This window comes from Anabrus simplex, chromosome 2 (genome assembly GCF_040414725.1).
Source record: "Anabrus simplex isolate iqAnaSimp1 chromosome 2, ASM4041472v1, whole genome shotgun sequence".
Classification (NCBI taxonomy): domain Eukaryota; kingdom Metazoa; phylum Arthropoda; class Insecta; order Orthoptera; family Tettigoniidae; genus Anabrus; species Anabrus simplex.
In genome coordinates, this window is record NC_090266.1 from 600,384,971 (window position 1) to 600,406,291 (window position 21,321).

Here is a 21,321-nt window from a genome sequence, read left to right on the forward strand (position 1 = left end):
ATTTTACTATGTTAAACAAGACTGCACCTTCGAATTTACGAAAATTCCTTCATCTCAACCGTGCATATGTTTGTTTTGCAAACACATGATTTGATAACGGAACTGAATATCATGCCACATAAAGGGATTATTAATGTGCTAGCAAGCATGTACGTGACTTTGAAAGAATGCTTTACCAGACCTTACATGTGCCATACGTCAAGCTGATTGGCCACTGATCGTCTGCTTTATGTTTATCAACCTTTCATTTGTACACTGGGGATACTAGAGCAGTTCCCCAGTCATTTGGTATAGCTCCTTCTTGCAGACAGTAATCAAAATAGTATTTCATATATGGTACGCTATCGCAACCCACAGCTTTTAGTACATTCCCCGTAGCTCTAACGTTTAGGTATTGAACCAACAAAGGCATTAATCAACAGCCCAACCTAGAAATAATAGTAAGATTGTTAAAATCGAGACTAGGTTGTTTACCACTATGATACATTTTCCCGTTCATGATGTATAACTGTAACACTTAAAAAATTTGAAAGGAACCGTGTTTGTTATCGATAGGAAGACAGCAAAAAATGCTGGAACATTCTTGATCGTGTAAGGAAATATGTGTAGAAATCATTCCCCAAGGACTTTCAGTAATGTGAGCAGTAATTTGTTTTCTAATTTTGAATGAGTTTTGACAACTGAGGGCAATGCCAAGTTTATTATACTTTAAAACTGGCATCTCATGAATGACAATCTAAGACCAAATATAACACAATGACAACAAAAAAATTGTCCTGCACTCAGATTGCACATTTAGGTAAAAATATTTTCGATTTAAGGATTATATTTCAAGGAATTTAACAGGGAATTAGTCTCAATCTTCTTTAGTTTTATCTCTTACATACGCCACAAAAAGGTACGAATCATATTACTGTGTAAAATCGGCATCTGACGTTTTCTGTTGGAATAGACATAATCTTGTGCCCTACGTACACTTTGTAAGCCTTAAGGATCATATTTTCTACTAAGTGTCTTGATTAACCTACGAGTAGAATTCACACTGATGCTGTGGTTAGGAATTTTTCATATAAATATATTTTGAAATCTGAATGACTTTTTCTGATGTGAGATGTGTATAATTATAATGAATATACTTTCGTATATCATACTACATAAGTGGAGTAATGAAAACTCACATCCTTGTCTCACAGCCCATGTCGGCCAATATTTTGAGGGTGACTGCATACGAATAATTTGTGTGCATTAATGGAAAAGTTGACTAAAACGATATTTGTTCCTGTATTGCTATTCACGCAACACTGCCTTACTACAAAGAAGAACTGATCACATTTTTAGCAGAATGCCCTTTGAAATAAAGTATCAAATTGCAGAATGTTGCTGTTGACTGAATGAAATATTTCTAGTTCCAAATTAATGAATACTTTATTGACAAAGACAGGACAAATTACATTGGATTCCACATAATCCACTACAATAAACTGCCACCATATCGTGGAAAGTCAACTGTTATAAATCAATAAATAGAACTACTAATCCTCATGAGCGGTATAGATTGAACAAACACATTCCTTTCATTACGTAGACAATACAATCTGTTTGGTGCACCCGTGCACCTACAGAAACCAATGAAAATTTAATTCATGTGAAAGAAAACAAAATCATACCAGTGTAATCCATAAAGGAATATAATATTGTGGTTATGCTAAAGAGGAATACATTTGTGTGGGTATTCCACGCTCAAGTAGGTACAAGCAGGAATTTTCTGAAATATGTTTAACAAACGAAAAGTTTTTTCAGAAAACACTGGATTTCACGAAATATATTAGAAAATGAATATAACATCTAATATCCAACGCTAAATTCCATAAATTATGTCCATCATGAAACTTCTGCACTGTTATACATGTATGATCTATGCCCATACATATTCTGATCGTCCTGGTTCATGGAATACTCAACATAACTTTGCATTAAACATCATATAACAAATGCTTACTGGACAAAAAACACTAATTAATATATCACAATCCTCTTCAAGGAGCATCCCCTGCAACAATTGGGCTCAGATATATTGTCGGGGGATCTCCCACGAGTTGGTGATGATGGAATATATTTATATATAACATACTTTGCAAAATATACTGGGACTCTAGGAATCTTCAAGGGAAACAATGGATACAATGGATACAATGGTGGAATGTCGCTGTAAGTATATTAGAATGTACAGCACTATCACCTTAAAATTGAGTCATGACAAATATGCACATAAATACTGTTATAATACATCTTTACATTGTAAACTAATTATTCTACTATCATTCAAATTCATACTTCAGTTTGGACATAATATATCACCATTCGAACGACAAGATACTTTCCTTGTTGCACCGTATAAGAGCTCAAGTAAAATTCTGGGAAGTATTACATATAATTAAATCTGAGAACGTACAGAAACTTTTACCGAATATAAATATGGTCTCATATTTCGTCAGGACTCCACATTTACGAAAATACCGAGTAAATGCTTTGACTTGCTGTATTTTGACGAGCATATTTTATCAGGAAATAGCCTCCGCAATTTGTGGAACTCCATAACTAAGTTTCAAAATGCACCTTAATCACTGATATTCCTCTTCGTTCTTCAGAGAACAAATCCAGAGATAAAACAAAGGTTCTTCACACGAATGACGAGCATACATCTCACACCGAATAAAGCATGACAAATAGACGTACAACGTACACAATTGATTATTTGTAGCTGTCTTCATGGCACGTGGATATCAGTTGTTAATATCAATAATAAGAGTTAATATTTCCATACACTTAGCACAAAATCACAAAAACAACTTTTGAATACGTATTATGAGAAGCATAATATAGTGGATGGAGAAACTGAGATAATATCGTCAATAAAATGACATTGCTCTCCTTTGTGGATACCTTCAATGACTTGGCTGTTAGGCATGGCATATAGTGATCATCGAGTCAAACCTACTTTTCCTTCTTAAATTGACGTATATAAAATATTAATTTTAAATTATGATTACAACGAATCACCGTTATCACACACTTCCTTCTGTTAGTCTCTGCTTGACGAAGTTACGATGAGCATGGCAGTGGAGACTTGAACATCCTTGATGCAGTGTTCCAAATTGCTTTAAGGATACTAAGTATTTTTATAGTCTACATTAACGCAATTTCGTTACCTTAAAACTTTCTCTCGAGCACTGGTAAAACATTATTTGACCCAAAATTTACACATTTCATTGAATTCAATTATATGTATGAGTAGTTTGTCGAAATACGTTATACTGTATTAGTACCATTTCATTCGGAGAACATTACTGCCAGAAATGTAATATCAGAACTCGGTATATATGGATCTGTAAGAATAATCGCATGTGCAATGGTCACCAAATTTCCTTACAGTTGGTGTTCTTATCGGCTTCATATCTATTCATGTTTTCCCTCGGTTGAATGATTATTCTTTCGATAACTTTGTACAATATAAATTGAATACAGATTCTGCCTTCGGAGGCAACACAGTATCAACACATTTTTAAATATTCACAAATTCCTCTGAATGGACTACCGCTAAAGAGCAACACTTCAATTCTGCACTTCCACAACGTATACAAGAGATTCGTCCCGGATGTTTGGAAAATAATAAAATAATATAATTTAAGCACCTTAGTCCAAACGTTGTCCATGGCACATATTTTGCTGCTGGATTAATCCAAAATAAATTTAACACCCTCATAGCTATAAATATAAGACGGATTTCCATAATCGGTATATGTCATTGATATTGTCCTGCCTAATAGTAGTTGTGATACCAATCTGTCAATAGTAGTTCTTGCAGGTCACTATTACTGCGGTGATAATTATCATAGTCTTCGTAAGGCACCCCCATGATCCAGAAAATTGCTTACTGAGTACCATATGTTTGCGACGGAGTATATTACCACTGGTGCTAAGGTTTAATGTACAAAAGTTTCTTGAATGCTCTTCGAAAGTCCAAATTAAATATTGTGTATATTATTGGGTTCAGGGCAGAATTAATGTAACCCAGCCACGTTATGAAGTTAATCAACTTCTCTGACGGGCAACAGTTCGTGCAGAACGGCAGGATTACGTACATGAGAAAGAAAGGCAGCCAACACACCACAAATACCCCCATAATGATGCCGAGAGTCCTCGCTGCTCGTCGTTCCTTTGACAGGGAAATCCGTTGCTTTTCTTCAATGAACTGATAAACCGGAACAGGCCTTTTTACACTCGGCATTGGTACAATTGTTGAGGTGGTGTCCTTCTTTGCATGAGGAGAGTCTCCAGTAGTTGTTGTTGTGTGTTGTCCATCTACCCCGCTGTGGTTTGCTGTGAGTTTATAATGAGAACCGGAGGGTGGATCGTGGCTGTCTGTTACTGAGTCTTCGGCCATCATTGTTGGAGCCAACTGGTACTTGTCTTTAGTTTCTTCGCTCTGTTTCTTCTTCTTTTTCTTACACTTCCTCTTCTTATCCTTACCCTTTCCACTCTCTAACAACTGTGGGTGCTCATTATGATTAGTTTCACTACTCACGGATTCCTGGTCATGAGAAATCATTACCTGCTGCTGATCCCTTCCAGCAGAACCTCCCTCTTGTTGGTTCGTAGAAGCAACATTCTGTTTCACAGTGTTCAGTTTGGAGGCACGGGCCCTCTCACGAAGCCTTCGTTTGGTTGCAATGAAAATTTCTATGTAGACTATGGTCATGATAAACAATGGAATATAGAATGACCCCAGAGACGAGTATACTACGTAACCTTGTTGTTTCGTTAACTGACAGGGAGTGGAAGCATTGAACTCAGCTGGCCAATCGTTCCACCCGATTAAGGGTGGTGAACTTATCACACAGGAAAGAAGCCATAAGCCTGCTATCATGAGGAGTACTCTCTTCAACGTGCGTTTCTGGGCGTAGTTAATCGGATCAGTTATGGCCCAATAACGATCAAGTGCAATAGCACATAAGTTCAAGATTGATGCCGTACAGCAAAGCACGTCACACGTTAGCCACATTTTACACACGTGGATACCAAATTCCCAACGACCAAGAATGGATGAAGCCACATTTAACGGTAACACCAGAATAGCAACGGTGAGATCAGCTACAGCTAGTGATACAATAAAGAAATTTTGCACGATACGCAGCGGCTTGTAGGTGAACACACTCAGGATAACAAGCACGTTGCCAACAATAGTAAGCAAAATAATGAGAGAAAGGGTAATGGCTGTAATGGCTGCCTCCCATTCTGGAACAGCTAATTCTATTCCCATTATGCTTTCGTACATTTGAGCATTCTTTACACCACAGTCTTTGTTCCTGGGCATATTATCGGAGGAATAGGTATAATCGGTGGCATAATCACTGATATTATCATGCAGATATTCAGCCATGATGTTTTAGTTTTCTGCCATAACTTAACTATGGGACAATACGTAGTTCATTACACGTGTAATAATGTGAAACGAAGACTCACTTCAACTTAATACATATCGAACCACTTGAATTCCGAATCCTTACTCTCATTATTAGATTCTTCATCTTTATAGAAATTATCATCGAATGGGAATCAAATTATACGTGAATGATTTCATAAATATTACATCGATATATGAAAATTGCCCGTTTTCCACATGTTCCGTTCATTTGTCTTATAAAATTAAAATGCTTATGGCCGAGTTCCCTGAACTTTTCACTATTTAATTTAATTGCGATTATGAAAGGATGTCTGACTTCACTGTGTGGTGTATTCTTCTTTGTAGAGGTGAGACTTCATCTTTGGTTCAGTAGTCTTCCATTGTCCAACAGTAGGTGCACCTGAAACAAAATTAAACTGAATTAACAACTCAATAATAATTCACGTTTATTTCCTGGTGGTACTTCCTAATGACACAAAAATTTCTACTACCAGAAAATTATACTGAAGGTTATTTTCTGAAGTCTGCTATGTATTAGTCTTTTGACTGGAATAACTGAATAGGCTATATTCAAAAGTGACAAGATCCAAATAATCAAAAACTAGGAAAGCAGAACCTTCAGATATTTAACAGCGATATGTGGGCGGCATTTGATTTTGTCGAAATAAAACGGAAGCTGCAGTCAACTAGGTCCGAAGTTACAGGTTGGTGGCTAGTACAACAAGTTCCATAGCATCATGTGAGCTTTGAGTGTATCTAAATTCCAGCTAACCATAGAATAATATGAATTTTGTACTGCAATGTTGTTCGCACTTTATTTCCGTTATTTTGTTATTTTGGAAGATTAAATTTGGAGATGTTCCACATCAGTAATGCATTCCGATCCATCCGTGACATCTTGTGAGAAAATCAGGAAAAGTTACGATCACCCGTCAAAATGGCAAGAAATGGAAAGATTATAACTCATGTGAAAATATTATGTGCGAATTATACATCATTTACGTGGCCAAAGGCATTGAATATGGTAGTCAGGCTAGCAAATTCCATTTGCAAATATGTTACGGAAACAAAATCTACGGTCCTCTTCGGTCATGGAATTGAACATTTCTGGTTTCAACACACAAAGGAGAATACTTAAATTTCTAGTTTCAGGACGTTTTCGGTACATTTCTTTGAAAATCCTTTCTTTGAAAAATGTGACCATTGAATATAGCCAACTCGACTGCAAAATAATTTTCTCAGTGTTACGACAATGCCCGCAATGTAAGTCAGTTTATCATCACTGTGCACAGCTATGACATTAACGTTTAAAATCTCTTAACATGATCCGGTATTGCCTTGTAAGTATTAGCGAAATATTTGAACTGACTTTATCAACCAGTAATGTTTATTTTAAAACCACGAAGAAAGAAAGTCCTATTCAAAACTAAGTACTACTTTGGGATAACAAGAAAGTGTTTATTAAGTGTGTGACGGTACTAAAAATCAAACAGGTTCAACAAATGGGAGAAAAATCTATAAAATGTCGTGACTGACGGATTCATAACCGCCGATGCAAAACTACTGGACATAAGGGAATGAAATTTTGGGGATACATTCATATCTACATGCAGGTGCTCACTAAGAGAGAATTGTTGGATATTCCGTCGCTAAGGGGGTAAAATGGGGGTGAAATTTTAAAATGAGTGTATCTATATCTCAAAACTTTAAAAGTTGACAATGTAAAAATTGGTATTTAGAATCTCCTTTAAAAATAAAGAAACACGTATTCTTTTGTTTTCGGAAAATCCCAATAAAAGGGCAAAAGGGTGAAAAACCATTTGAATGCCTTTATGAGGATACTTTTATCCCTGAAACTTAAGATATTACAGACATGAAAATTGGTATTTGGGATCTCCTTTAAAAATAAAGAAACACGTATTTCTTGTTTTTGGAAAATCCAATTAATGGGGGGGGGGTGAAAAGGGGTGAATTTTTAAAATGAGTATATATATACATATACATATATATATATATATATCAAACCTCTTAAAGTGTACAGATGTAAAAATTGGTATTTAGAATCCCCTTTATAAAGCACATAATTTTCATTCTCAGAAAATACCATTAGGAGGGGTGAAAAAGGGTGGAAAAGTGGTTGAATGCCTTAAATGAGGATACTTATATCTCAGAAACAGAAGATATTACAAACCTGAAAATTGGTATTTGGGATCTCCTTTGAAAATGAAGAAACACGTATTTTTTGTTTTTGAAAAATCCAATTAATGGTGGTTAAACAGGAGTGACAATTTGGGGTGAATTTTTAGAATTATTCTATCTACAGTATATCTCAGAAACGTAAAATGTTACAGACATAAAACATTGGTATTTAGAATCTACTGTAAATGTAAAGGAACATAGGTGATTTGTTTTCGGAAACTTCACTTAAGGGGAACTAAAAAAGGGGTGAAATTTTAAAATTAGCATTTCTACAGTATATCTGAAAAACTTAACATGTTACGCAAGTGAACCATAGTATTTTTTATCTTTATTTAAATAAGGAAACATGTCTTTTTTGTTTTCTGAAAAACCACTTGGTTGGAGGGGTAAAAGTGACTGAAAATGGGGTTTAGTTCCTTTAATTAGGATATTGATATCTCAAAAGCTGAAGATGTTACGGGCGTGAAATTTGGTATTTGGAATCCACTTTAAAAATAGAGGTATACGTGTATTTTGGTTTCAGAAATCCACATAAAGTGACTCCTGTAAAGAGGCTATCAAAAATAAAAACCGTGCTTACTACCTGTTCAAAAGAAATCCCACGCCTGAAAATAAAATCAATTTTCAGAAATATCGAGCAATAGCACGAAATAAAATAAAATTTAGTAAGAAAAACCTCCTGGTTGACATTCGTCTCCTCCTTAACCTCCCAAACTTCACAAAACGTTATGTGGAATAAAATCCAAACAATAAGTGGTAAATACAATAAATTCTGTATTACTTCTCTAAGAGATCCAGTCATTGGGTCAATTGTAAATGAACCTCAACAAATAGCTGATCAACTGGCTAAATCATTTTCAAACATCTCTAGCGATAACAATTATGAACCTGAATTTCTTCGCATGAAAACAACTCGAGATCCAATAGACTTAAGTGAAACTGTACCTACACTGAACAATGCTTATAATGATACTTTACAGTTACAAGAAATTGTTACAGAACTCAACAAATGCGGCAGATCTAGTCCTGGCCCAGACACCATTCCATATGAATTTTTAAAACAGCTTCCACATAGTGCACTCAAATATCTACTTGCTATTTTCAAGTATATATGGAGTTCCAAACTATTTCCAGATCAATGCCGTTGTGCTATTGTAGTGCCTATACTCAAACCAGGAAGGACATTTTGATCCCAGATAATTATCGTCCCATCGCCTTAACAAATACAATGTGTAAGCTAATGGAGAAAATTGTTAACAAGAGATTACGCTGGTATTTGGAATATATACACTTTTTATTGATGCACAAAATGGTTTTCGTAAAGCACGTTCAACAACACACACTCTGATATGTTTAAAACCAGAAATCCGAGAAGCTTTCCTGAATGATCAGCACCTCATAGCTGTTAGTTTAGATATTGAGAAGGCATATGACGTTGTGTGGAAAGACCACCTAATTGAAACATTGATGAAACATAATATTTCAGGAGACATGCTTTACTTCATGTATAATTTCCTTAAAGATCGCCGAATTCAAGTCAGGACAAATGGAACTCTTTCACATGAAGTACCCATTGACAATGGAGTTCCCCAAGGATCAGTCATCAGTGTCACATTATTCCTCGTTGCAGTAAATGGCATTGTCTCCAACATTCACCTACCAGTAAAGGCTTGCCTTTTGCCGATTATTTTACTATACTAAGTGCAGGAAGAAATAAACTAACTACTCAACAGCTACTTCAAGGATCAATTGGTAATATCCAAAAATGGGCTAAAGTTACATGGTTCAAGTTTTCCAAAACTAAAACTAAATGCATACTCTTCTCCAAATGTAAACATACTGTACAAGATCCTGAGCTGTACATGGACTATCACAGAATTGAAACAGTAACAACTATGAAAATCTTATTTTTTTATTCGACACTACGTTAAGTTGGATACCTCACCTGAAAAACCTTAAAGATGACTGCTTGCGAAGGCTGAACATAATGAAGATCCTGGCAGCAAAGAACTGGGGGGGGGGGGCAGACTACCAAGTGCTAATGAACACGTACAAAGCCATTATTAGGGCTAAATTAGACAATGGAAGCATTGTATACCATTCCGCAAGAATGTCTGCACTCAAAATCCTTGATTCCATCCAGTCAACAGCTCATCGAATTGCTCTAGGAGCCTTCCGTACCAGTCCAGTAGCCAGCATTCAAATAGAAGCAAATGTAGCACCACTCACAATTAGACGTAGACAACTAAGTTTGACTTACGCGCTCAAGGTGGCAACTATGAGTGAATCAAGAATTACGTTGTATGCTTTTCCTAACAAGCACCAGGGTACACACATTAAATCAGGATCACAACCACAGCCATTCAATGTCAGAATAGCCAAGTTTCTTGAAGAATTAAATTTAAATATCCCTCCAATACTCCTCGCAGACAACTCTCTTAATGTCCCACCATGGACTATTACCCTTCCAACAATTAACTTTGAAATAAATTACAGTGTCAAAGATGAAATTGACAGATCTCACTACCAGCAATTATTACTTGAAATTTCTAATAAATACCCAAGGCACACTGCAATCTTTACTGATGGATCAAAATGTGAGGAAAGAAATGGATGTGGGATTATATATCCTGAACGTACCATGCCATACCGATTGTCTGACTACTATACAGTCTTCTCTAATGAGCTGTACGCAATAAAGCAGGCTATGCTACATATTTTAAAAACCAGCACCTGCAATAACTCCATCTTTTCTGATTCAAAAAGTGCATTAAATGCAATAGAAAGTCTATCTTCGAAACACATCCTTGTACAAGAAATAAACTATTGTTTAACAAAATCATGAAAGAAGGCAAACAAGTCATCGAATACCCTCTCATAGAGGTATTGAAGGCAATGAATCTGCTGATCAAGCAGCTAAAGACGCTACTTACCTCCCGCTAGGCGATCTGACAACAGCTACCCCTCACACTGACATTATTGCCTATGCTCAAACAAAATTATACCAACAGTGGAAGATAAAATGGCTTCAAACTTCAAACAGCAAACTCCACGAATTAACAACGGAATCTACAGTACAACATTATCTTCACAACCTTCACAGGCAAGAACAAGTCCTAATATCTAGAATACGGATCGGCCACTCCAAGATAAGTCACAGCTACCTCCTTGAGAAGAAACTGCCTCCCATCTGTACAGCATGCAATAGTGTGTTGACTGTGAAGCACATCATAACAGACTGTTCACTGTATGACAAATGGCACCAGTACCACGGTATACCTAAGGATATTAAGGGGGCACTCTCATCTCCTTCACTGTCCAAACAAATTATCAAGCTTTTGAAAGACACTGGTCTGTATTGAAATATGTAACTGTTCAGTTTAAAATACCAAAATCTTTTATATTCTTTCATTCTTCACCCTACTGTAATTTAATGTAAATTCTACAGTTAGAAGTCACGATAAGACCTTAGGGTTAAAGTAACTCTAAAGTGACTCTAAATTAACTTAAGAAATAAAAAAACAAGTTGTTAATTTACTGAAACTCAAGCGCTACAGAGCCAAAGACTATTTCATTATTTGTATTTATTTATTTATTTATTTATTTATTTATTTATTTATTTATTTATTTATTTATTTATTTATTTATTTATTTGATTGTTTATACAGGTTTCCATTTTCTCCGTCTGATATTGTGAAGAAGTGGGTCAAGTAATACGGAGAGAATATTCCTTACCCACAGTATACAGTACGTAATGTAGCAAACATTTTACACATGATGTCCATTAAGACCTGGCGCACCAGTAAAATTACAGGAAGAAGATACTGCACCATCAGTCCATCAGTGTTCAATTTTCTAGGCCATCTTCAAAGAAATATTTTTACAAGAAGACAGCTGGTTGGCAATGTATCAGTCTTTAACCTGGTTAGTATTAGGCCTATAAATTTCGCATAGATGTCAAAAATGTACAGTAGTATCGTTATGCATGTAAATGCTTAATGCTTTTTTTTATTACAGAAGGAGGAGGAAAGGGTTGGTGTTTCTTTACACGAGTTGTTCTGAAAATATAATAATAAGAGATAGAATAACGATCCTCACTAAGTTCTTCTTCTTCTTAATGTGTTTAACACCAGGGTCAGTTTTTCCCTCGGAGTCAGCGAGGGATCCTACCTCTACAGCCTCAAGGGCAGTGTCCTGGAGCTTCAGATTTTGGGTCGGGGGATACAACTGGGGAGGATGACCAGTACCTCGCCCAGGCGGCCTCACTTGCTATGCTGAACAGGGGCCTTGCGGGGGGATGGGAAGATTGGAAGGGATAGACAAGGAAGAGGGAAGGAAGCGGCCGTTGCCTTAAGTTAGGTACCATCACGGCATTTGCCTGGAGGAGAAGTGGGAAACCACGGAAAACCACTTCCAGGATTGCTGAGATGGGATTTGAACCCACCTCTACTAAGTTGACCTCCCGAGGATGAGTGGACCCCGTTCCAGCCCTCGTACCACTTTTCAAATTTCGTGGCAGAGCCGGGAATCGAACTCGGGCCTTCGGGGGTGGCAGCTAATCACACTAACCACTACACCACACAGGCGGACCTCACTAAGTTCACTACTTTAATTTCGCATTGTATACGCTGTAGTGGGTAAATAATTGGATAAATCTCCGTATGAACTAAGGCAATGATAGAAAAACACGCACCAGCTGTATAACCGCGAGATCAAAAACCACACAAAGCAACTGAAAGCGCTGCCAACCGAATCATTGAGATCTCCCCTATTACCAGCATAAATGACATTCTAATACGGGATAACATTTAGGGGCAGTCCAAGATTCTTTGACTCACCTACGTATTCCGTACTTTAACACAAAGGGAAGCATTTGTTGGTTACCTCAATAACAACATAATGTTTGCGACAGATTGCCTCCACATTTGAGCTTAGACGATGCTTTTCTCTTGTGGCAGAATGGCACGTTCAACGTCAGGGTAGCAGGAGGCAAAGTGCATTTCTACGCCCTTACGTGAGAGAAAGTAACTATACAGTAGACGGATCAGTGAAAGTTATGGTATACTCCACCGGCTGTGGGATGTGTTGCAAGCTTAGCTGCGCCTGCGCATTGCTTCCTTCAGGCTAAAAGTCGGAGATTATTTCACATGAGCACGAGCCAAGTTTCCCGGGAGTACAGAGCTAGGTGTTCGACAGAGCTCGTCCTGATTTTCACAAAACAGAAATTCTTACCATACTCAAAACAAGGAAAAGGCACTAGGATAATTATACTAAATATAAATAATTCCTTACAGTTCCAAGCTACGTGCCGGAGCCCGGTAGCACGTACTGACCGGCAGCCTGTGCTTAAAAAGTGATAACATCCCGTCATTGCCTTCTGAGACGTAAAGTATCACCTGCAGGACAAAATTGGAACAACCCAATGTCTCCTACAAAATATAATGCTTTTTTACTTATTACCGAAAACTAATCATCTGGTAAGTCCAGAGCGCCTGCCATGCAGTCAAGATTAGCCCGCCTACCTCTTACCGGAAGACGCAGGATTCAATTCCCGGGTTCGATGTCAACTGGATCGCAGAGGTGGTTCAAGATCCTCTCAGTCGGTTACATGAGAGCAATTGAGGAGCTGTCCCACGGCGAGAAAGCGGCTTCAGTCTAGAAAGGAAAGGGAAACGGTCGAGAGTATCTTTTAAGCTGACCAGGCGTCATCTTGTAATCAGCCTGATTTCGAGCTGAACAACGTTCGCTTGGTAGGCAAAGGTGCATCCCAGCCCTAGCATTCAATGGTTCATGTTTGTGGTTTACTGTAGTCACGTCCTAGTTCGTGGATCATGGGCAACGGCTGAGTGGCCTAGTAAGTGGTCCTCAGAGTCGGGATACCAGTTGCTATGGAATGGGAGTGAGCATCCCGGACATATTCTGTGTCATGGCCCTCCTTGTGCTCAGGCGGCTAGGACTACACAATTCACCGGTGGTCCATAACCCGATAGAGGAGAGATCCTCACTTGGACTATGTGTAAGTAGGGTAGCATCCTGCTTCATGAATTTACCGAGCTCAGAACATTTTCAGCAAGCCTCGGATCTATGGGAGTAATGGAGTCCCACTCCCATTTGACAGGCGAGGGACTCCTTGGAAACAACTTGGCTAACGAAATGGAATTCGATGGGGAGCTATCAATATTAATGGGGCTTATGGAAGAAAGAAGGTAGAACTGGCTGAGTCAGCAAAGAGGATGCATCTGAATGTGCTAGGAGTAAGTGATATTCGGGTAATGGGAGATAACGAGGAAGAGATAGGAGATTATAAAGTGTACTTGACGGGTGTTAGAAAGGGAAGGGCAGAGTGTAGGGTAGGACTCTTTATCAGGAATACCATTGCACGCAACATAATTTATGTTAGGCACGTAAATGAGCCAATGATGTGTGTAGATTTGTCAGTTGGAGGAATTGGGACAAGAACTGGGTCGTGTATTCACTATGTGAGGGTGCAGATGAGGATGGTCAGCGTCAACAGCAAGGATAGAAGAGTGCTAATGGGCGAGTTCAATGCGAGAGTTGGAACTAGAACTGAAAGATACGAAAGAGTGATTGGTAAATGTGGGGAAGATTTGGAAGCTAATGGGAATGGGAAGCGTTTGCTGGACTTCTGTGCTAGTATGGGTTTAGCAGTTACGAGAACATTCTTCAGGCATAAGGCTATTCACCGCTACACATGGGAGGCCAGGGGTACCCGATCCATAATAGACTATATCTTAACAGATTTCGAATTCAGGAAATCTGTTAGGAATGTACGAGCTTTTCTCGGATTTTTCGATGATACAGACCACTATCTGTAGTGAACTAAGTATCTCCAAGCCTAGGGTAGAGAAATTGATTTTTTTTTCTATTTGTTTTACGTCGCACCGACACAGATATGTCTTATGGCGACGATGGGATGGGAAAGGCCTAGGAAGTGGAAGGAAGCGGCCGTGGCTTTAATTAAGGTACAGCCCCGGCATTTGCCTGGTGTGAAAATGGGAAACCACGGAAAACTATCTTCAGGGCTGCCGACAGTGGGGCTCGAACCCACGATCTCCCGATTACTGGATACTGACCGCACTTAAGCGACTGCAGCTATCGAGCTCGGTAGAGAAAGTGAAATCTGTCTGCAAACGAATAAGGGTAGAAAATCTCCAGGACGAGGAAATTAGACAGAAGTACATGGATATGATTAGTGAGAAATTTTGAACAGTAGACAGTAAGCAGGTTCAGGATATAGAAAGTGAATGGGTGGCATACAGGGATGCTGTAGTAGAAACAGCAAGGGAATGCCTAGGAACAACTGTGTGTAAAGATGGGAAAAGGCGAACATCTTGGTGTAATAATGAAGTGAGAGCAGCCTGTAAACGTAAAAGGAAGGCTTATAAGAAATGGCTCCAAACAAGGGCCGAGGCAGACAGGGATTGGTACGTGGATGAAGGAAACAGAGCGAAACAAATAGTTGTTGAATCCAAAAAGAAGTCATGGGAAGATTTTGGTAATAACCTGGAAAGCCTAGGTCAAGCAGCAGGGATAGTGATAAAGAATCTTAGGAAGGGAGTGAAAAAGGAAATGAACAGTGTTTTGAGTAATTCAGGTGAACTCATAATAGATCCCAGGGAATCCATGGAGAGGTGGAGGGAATATTTTGAACACCTTCTCAGTGTAAGAGGAAATCATCCTGGTGGTGTTGTAAACAGCCAAGCTCATGGGGAGGAGGAAAATGGTGTTGGTGAAATTATGCTTGAGGAACTGGAAAGGATGGTAAATAAACTCCATTGTCATAAGGCAGCAGGAATAGATGAAATTAGACCTGAAGTGGTGAAGTATAGTGCGAAGGCAGGGATGATATGGCTTCATAGAGTAATAAAATTAGCGTGGAGTGTTGGTAAGGTACCTTCAGATTGGACAAAAGCAGTAACTGCACCTGTCCTCTATATAAATGATATCTCCTCTAAAATAAAGTATAATAGATATCACCTCTTTGCCGACGACCTCCAGATTTACTGCCACGTTAATATAATTGATATATCGAATGCAATAAGAGATATTAACTCCGACCTTCAACAACTCGGTGTGTACGCCAGTGAAAACTCTCTCCTCCTCAACCCCCAAAAAACTCAAACAATTATTATTGGTTCTCAGAAATTATTAAACATCAGGTATAAAAATTATGCTATTCCTCCGGTGACATTAAATGCCACCGTAATCCCGTTCAGTAAGGAAGTGAAGAACCTAGGTATGATCCTGACTGAAACGTTTGACTGGTCTGCACATGTAAGACATACATGTAGAAAGATGTACGCGATGCTACACCCCCCGAAACGACATAAGGACATTTTGCCACAAGACGTAAAAATAAAACTACTCCAAACTTTGATACTACCAATACTTGACTACTGCGACATTGTCCTCATTGATGCAACCCGTGAACAAACTATGAAACTTCAACGAGCATTGAACTCTGGTCTTCGATTTGTTTTTAACTTGAGTTACGATGCTCACATAACCCCTAGCTACACATTTCATTCCTTGCTGAAACCCGAGAGGCGACAGAAATTCCATGTACTTACGTTGATGTATCGAACTCAGAAGGAAAATCTACCCAAATACATCTCTTCAAAATTCCATTTATTATCCTCATTCCATAATTGTAACACTTCCCTCGCTATTCCCGTCAACCACTCATCAATATATAACAGATCCTTCGTTGTGACTGGGTCACGACTTTGGAATTCACTCCCAGCTGCTGTCAGGAACACAAACTCAATATCGAAATTTAAGACTGCATGTAGAGATTACCTGTTGAATACCGCTAACTGTCTCGTGTGATTGTTTCGTGTGTATGATGACGTATGATAGGTTGTGTGATTGTGATTTTTCTTCTTCTTCTTCTTCTTCTTCTTCTTCTTATTATTATTATTATTATAGTGTAATGTACATAATTTTAGTTACGTACTCATGTACATAGATCACTTTTATGGCCATACTTATATTTCTCTTTTGGCATTGCTTTTTTTCAGTTTGTATCTTACTTTTTCATTATGACTTTGTCTCTCATTATCTATACGCTCCAAATTTTATTCTATTTTGTTTGTTGAACTCTGCTTTCTTTCTTCATTATATGTTGTCCAAATCTGTAATTTTTAGCTTATCTTTGATTTTATGATAGAACAGTACATTTCTTTTATATATGTATTATCTGTAGATTAATTATGTAGTTAAGTGTAAGAGAGGGCCACGAGCCCTAACTTCGCCACTGCTAAAGTCAATAAATAAATAAATAAATAAATAAATAAATAAATAAATAAATAAATAAATAAATAAATAAATAAATAAATAAATAAATAAATAAATAAATAAGCAAGGGAACAGGAAGGATTGCAACAACTATCGAGGTATCTCATTGATTAGTTTGCTAGTTGCTTTACGTCGCACCGACACAGATAGGTCTTATGGCGACGATGGGACAGGGAAGGGCTAGGAGTGGGAAGGAAACGGCCGTGGCCTTAATTAATGTACAGCCCCAGCATTTGCCTGGTGTGAAAATGGGAAACCACGGAAAACCATTTTCAGGGCTGCCGATAGTGGGGTTCGAACCTACTATCTCCCGAATACTGGATACTGGCCGCACTTAAGCGACTGCAGCTATCGAGCTCGGTCATTGATTAGTATACTAGGCAAAGTATTCACTGGCATCTTGGAAGGGAGGGTGCGATCAGTCGTTGAGTGGAAGTCGGATGAAAACCAGTGTGGTTTCAGACCACAGATAGGCTGTCAGGGTCAGATTTTCAGTATGCGCCAGGTAATTGAAAAATGCTACGAGAGGAATAGGCAGTTGTGTTTATGTTTCGTAGATCTAGAGAAAATATACGACAGGGTACCGAGGGAAAAGATGTTCACTATACTGGAGGACTATGGAATTAAACCTAGATAATTAAAATCAATCAAAGGCATTTATGTTGACAATTGGGCTTCAGTGAGAATTGATGGTAGAATGAGTTCTTGGTTCAGGGTACTTACAGGGGTTAGACAAGGCTGTAACCTTTCACATTTGTTGTTCGTAGTTTATATGGATCATCTGCTGAAAGGTATAAAATGACAGGGAGGGATTCAGTTAGGTGGAAATGTAGTAAGCAGTTTGGCCTATGCTGATGCCTTGGTCTTAATGGCTGATTGTGCCGAAAGCCTGCAGTCTGTTATCTTGGAACTTGAAAATAGGTGCAATGAGTATGATATGAGAATTAGCTTCTTGAAGACTAAATTGATGTCTGTAGGTAAGAAATTCAACAGAATTGAATGTCAGATTGGTGATACAAAGCTAGAACAGGCCGATAATTTCAAGTATTTAGGTTCTGTGTTCTCCCAGGATGGTAATATAGTAAGTGAGATTGAATCAAGGTGTAGTAAAGCTAATGCAGTGAGCTCGCAGTTGCGATCGGCAGTATTCTGTAATAAGGAAGTCAGCTCCCAGACGAAACTATCTTTACACCTTTACCAACTTTGCTTTACGGGAGCGAAAGCTGGGTGGACTCAAGATATCTTAAAATTAGAAGTAACAGACATGAAAGTACCAAGAATGATTGCTCGTACGAACTGGTGGTAACAATGGCAGGAGGGTAATCGGAATGAGGAGATAAAGGCTAATTTAGGAATGAACTCGATGGATGAAGCTGTACGCAAAACCGGATTCGGTGGTGAGGTCATGTGAGGCGAATGGAGGAGAATAGGTTACTTAGAAGAATAATGGACTCTGCTATGGAAGGTAAGAGAAGTAAACGGAGACCAAGACGACGATGGTTAGACTCGATTTCTAACGATTTAAAGATAAGAAGTATAGAACTAAATGAGGCCACAACACTAGTTGCAAATCGAGGATTGTTGCGACGTTTAGTAAATTCACAGAGGCTTGCAGATTGAACGCTGAAAGGCATAACAGTCTATAATGATAATGTACGTATGTATGTTCAATTTACATCGTTCTGTTCTGTATGATATGTGATAGTGCCTTACCTACTATCTTAGTTATTGATTTCATAGAAAGATAAAATACATAAATAGAACATTAAAAGTAACGAGATTCCACTTGATTTTATGATACATATACTTTCACATAGACTGTACACACCAACTGAAGGGACGACTTGGTCTTTAATAGAAAATGTAAACTAGTTTCCTTCATAGTAGTGGATTTGTTCAGGGAAAATTGTGATGTTCGTAAATCACGGATTTGCTGTAATTATGTTACAAAAGTGGTAAAATAATCTTGTTATAATGTGAAACTAAGCCAAAATTCTTTACTGTTTGACATAATGATCATGTAGCCCTTGTTAGGACACGGTACAATGGTTATCATCAGCCCTATACCCATGTAAATTAATTATTATTACAGAAAAGTGTAGCAGTAATACGCTCACACGCTAACGCAAACAGCCACATGCACACGCATAAAAGATCACACAGGCACAAACAGAATATTCCAGCATTTTCTATACGTTTCTCTGTATAGTCGTGTGTTGTTTGGCGTAAGAAGGCATGGCTTAGCCACCACAACCTGCCTCCCAATGTTCTCCAAGGATTTGTCTTTTTATAATCATTGCATAAAATAGGGTCTAAAATTCAATTTGTACATTACATTGCAGTATTTCATGAATTCCTATTAATTGAACATCAGGGAAAATATTTACTTACATGTCGTAAGGAAATCAATACGCTACCTTCACGAATAGGAGGCTTTTAGTAAAAGTATGTACTTTAGTTCTGATTTTCCCGTATTTTAGTGTTTAGTGCATAATAATTATTTTATTTATGCTTTTGAGAAAGATCAGGGATATTACTATAATCCAAACACTGTACATCTTCTTCTATTATCTGCGGTATGCGAGTTCTAAATTATTTCACAGAGCGTAGGTTTGGTCTTAAATACCGGGGCTAAAGCATTCAACCACCGTAGCTCCCCACCTGGCACCACGGACAGGTAGATGAATCACACATAGGTTTGATTTGCCAGTTGAGAAACTATTTCTTATCTCCTTTCACACTGTGATATAGGCCTAATCGAGTTATCCCCTGGCACAAATTATTTTCATTACGTATGTGTATAGTAAATGATGAAAATGTGCACCAACAACACTTATGAACTACTAGCTCCGGCTCATTTGGTGTTGCAGATCAAACTGTAGCTCTAGAAGCCGTACCATATGTAAAGGTGCGGTTTTAGGAGCAAGGAAGTAGATTATATTTGAGAGGACCTAGCAGGTGTTACAACTACTATTATCATTCTGTTTTCAGTGTTAGCACAATGAATCACGATCCAAAGAGATTAAATTGAAAATGCTTAAATATATTTTATTTCTGAGTTTAATAGCATTATTTCACGAACAGGTTGTAGGGTGCTATAAATAACCCATGCTAAATAAAACTGACAGTTGATCTGTCAATTTTGGTTCTGCATCATATTTCAGCTACTGAATACTAGGTTAACAGTTTAACCACCATGATCGTCATTTGCAGACTGTTCTCGATACATAAATTTTAAGCAATCCGTAGTTTTGAAGTAAGTATAGATGCATTATTTCCACTGCTGTCCAGAACTTTCCCAATTCTCTCTGGAAAAATAAACTGATTCAGAGAATAGGAAAATATCTTAACAACTATACTGTTTCCATATCTATTGACAATTGAAGGTAACTCTTACATCATTGAGAGACTGTGAATTAATATGAAAGATGTGAAGCGCTCAGAGTTTTGATGGGATTCTTCAATGGAGTGAGGCAGTGATAAAACGAATTACAATTAAAATATTTAAGATACAATGGTTATCGTGAAAAATGTACTTAATTGCAAAACATGTGAAATCTGATTTCAATCCTCCTTATACAGGCAAATAATTTATAATTGCCGCATAAATAAATTGCATGATAGCAATGTTGTGAATCAAAAGAGAATTATAATTATATCTTCAAAACTAGCTACCGACTGGATTACAACCCTACATGAATATATGTGTAGGAAAGAAGCTTAAAACAACAAACCAGAAAGACATGGAATTATATCACACAGGTACACTCAATTTGTTCATAAATTCTTGACCTGCTGTACGACTGGCTGCAAGCTGCAATTAAAGACTTCGAACCTGCACAACGGGCTACTACCAGCAAATATCAACACTGGATATCACAAGAGACCGGACTGATACTATTTAATAAGTAGAGAGCTTGGCGCATGTGGAAAGACTTCCCTAACCCACACACTCACAATACCTTCGTTAAAATCCGCCACCACGCGAGGTTTATGGTCAGAAGAGACTACGAAACACACGTAGACACTGTCACTGAAAACGTCCGCAGCAATCCCAAGCGCTACTGGAGTCTCATCAACACACGGAGAAGGACGGAGCGGATTCCTGTCAGCGTGAACCACAACGATGCAACAGCAGACGGCGCCCATCGCAATGAACTGTTCGACAGGTATTTCTTCTCCAAGTTCTCCCCTCCCTTACGAAACCAACCGCTCCCTCCCGTCGGTACAGCTTCAAACAGAACCCTATCAAGCATAACTACCACACCAAGTGAAGTTCATAACCTTCTTCAAACTCTTCGTACCAACAAAGCTACCGGTGCCAACACCATAGGTCCTCT

General features: G+C 38.2%; 1 protein-coding gene across 2 annotated transcripts in view; it reads right to left on the reverse strand.

Moving 5' to 3' along the window:
• Positions 1–2,191: 2,191 nt before the first annotated feature.
• Positions 2,192–21,321, reverse strand: part of Oct-TyrR (Octopamine-Tyramine receptor) — a 1,114,805-nt gene continuing 1,095,675 nt past the window's right edge. For both annotated transcript variants that reach the window (XM_068225823.1, XM_068225824.1), the window contains exon 7: positions 2,192–5,864. In XM_068225823.1, coding sequence (XP_068081924.1) covers positions 3,977–5,440 — 1,464 coding nt within the window. In that variant the 5' untranslated portion in view covers positions 5,441–5,864 and the 3' untranslated portion in view covers positions 2,192–3,976. The remainder of the gene's footprint in view (positions 5,865–21,321) is intronic.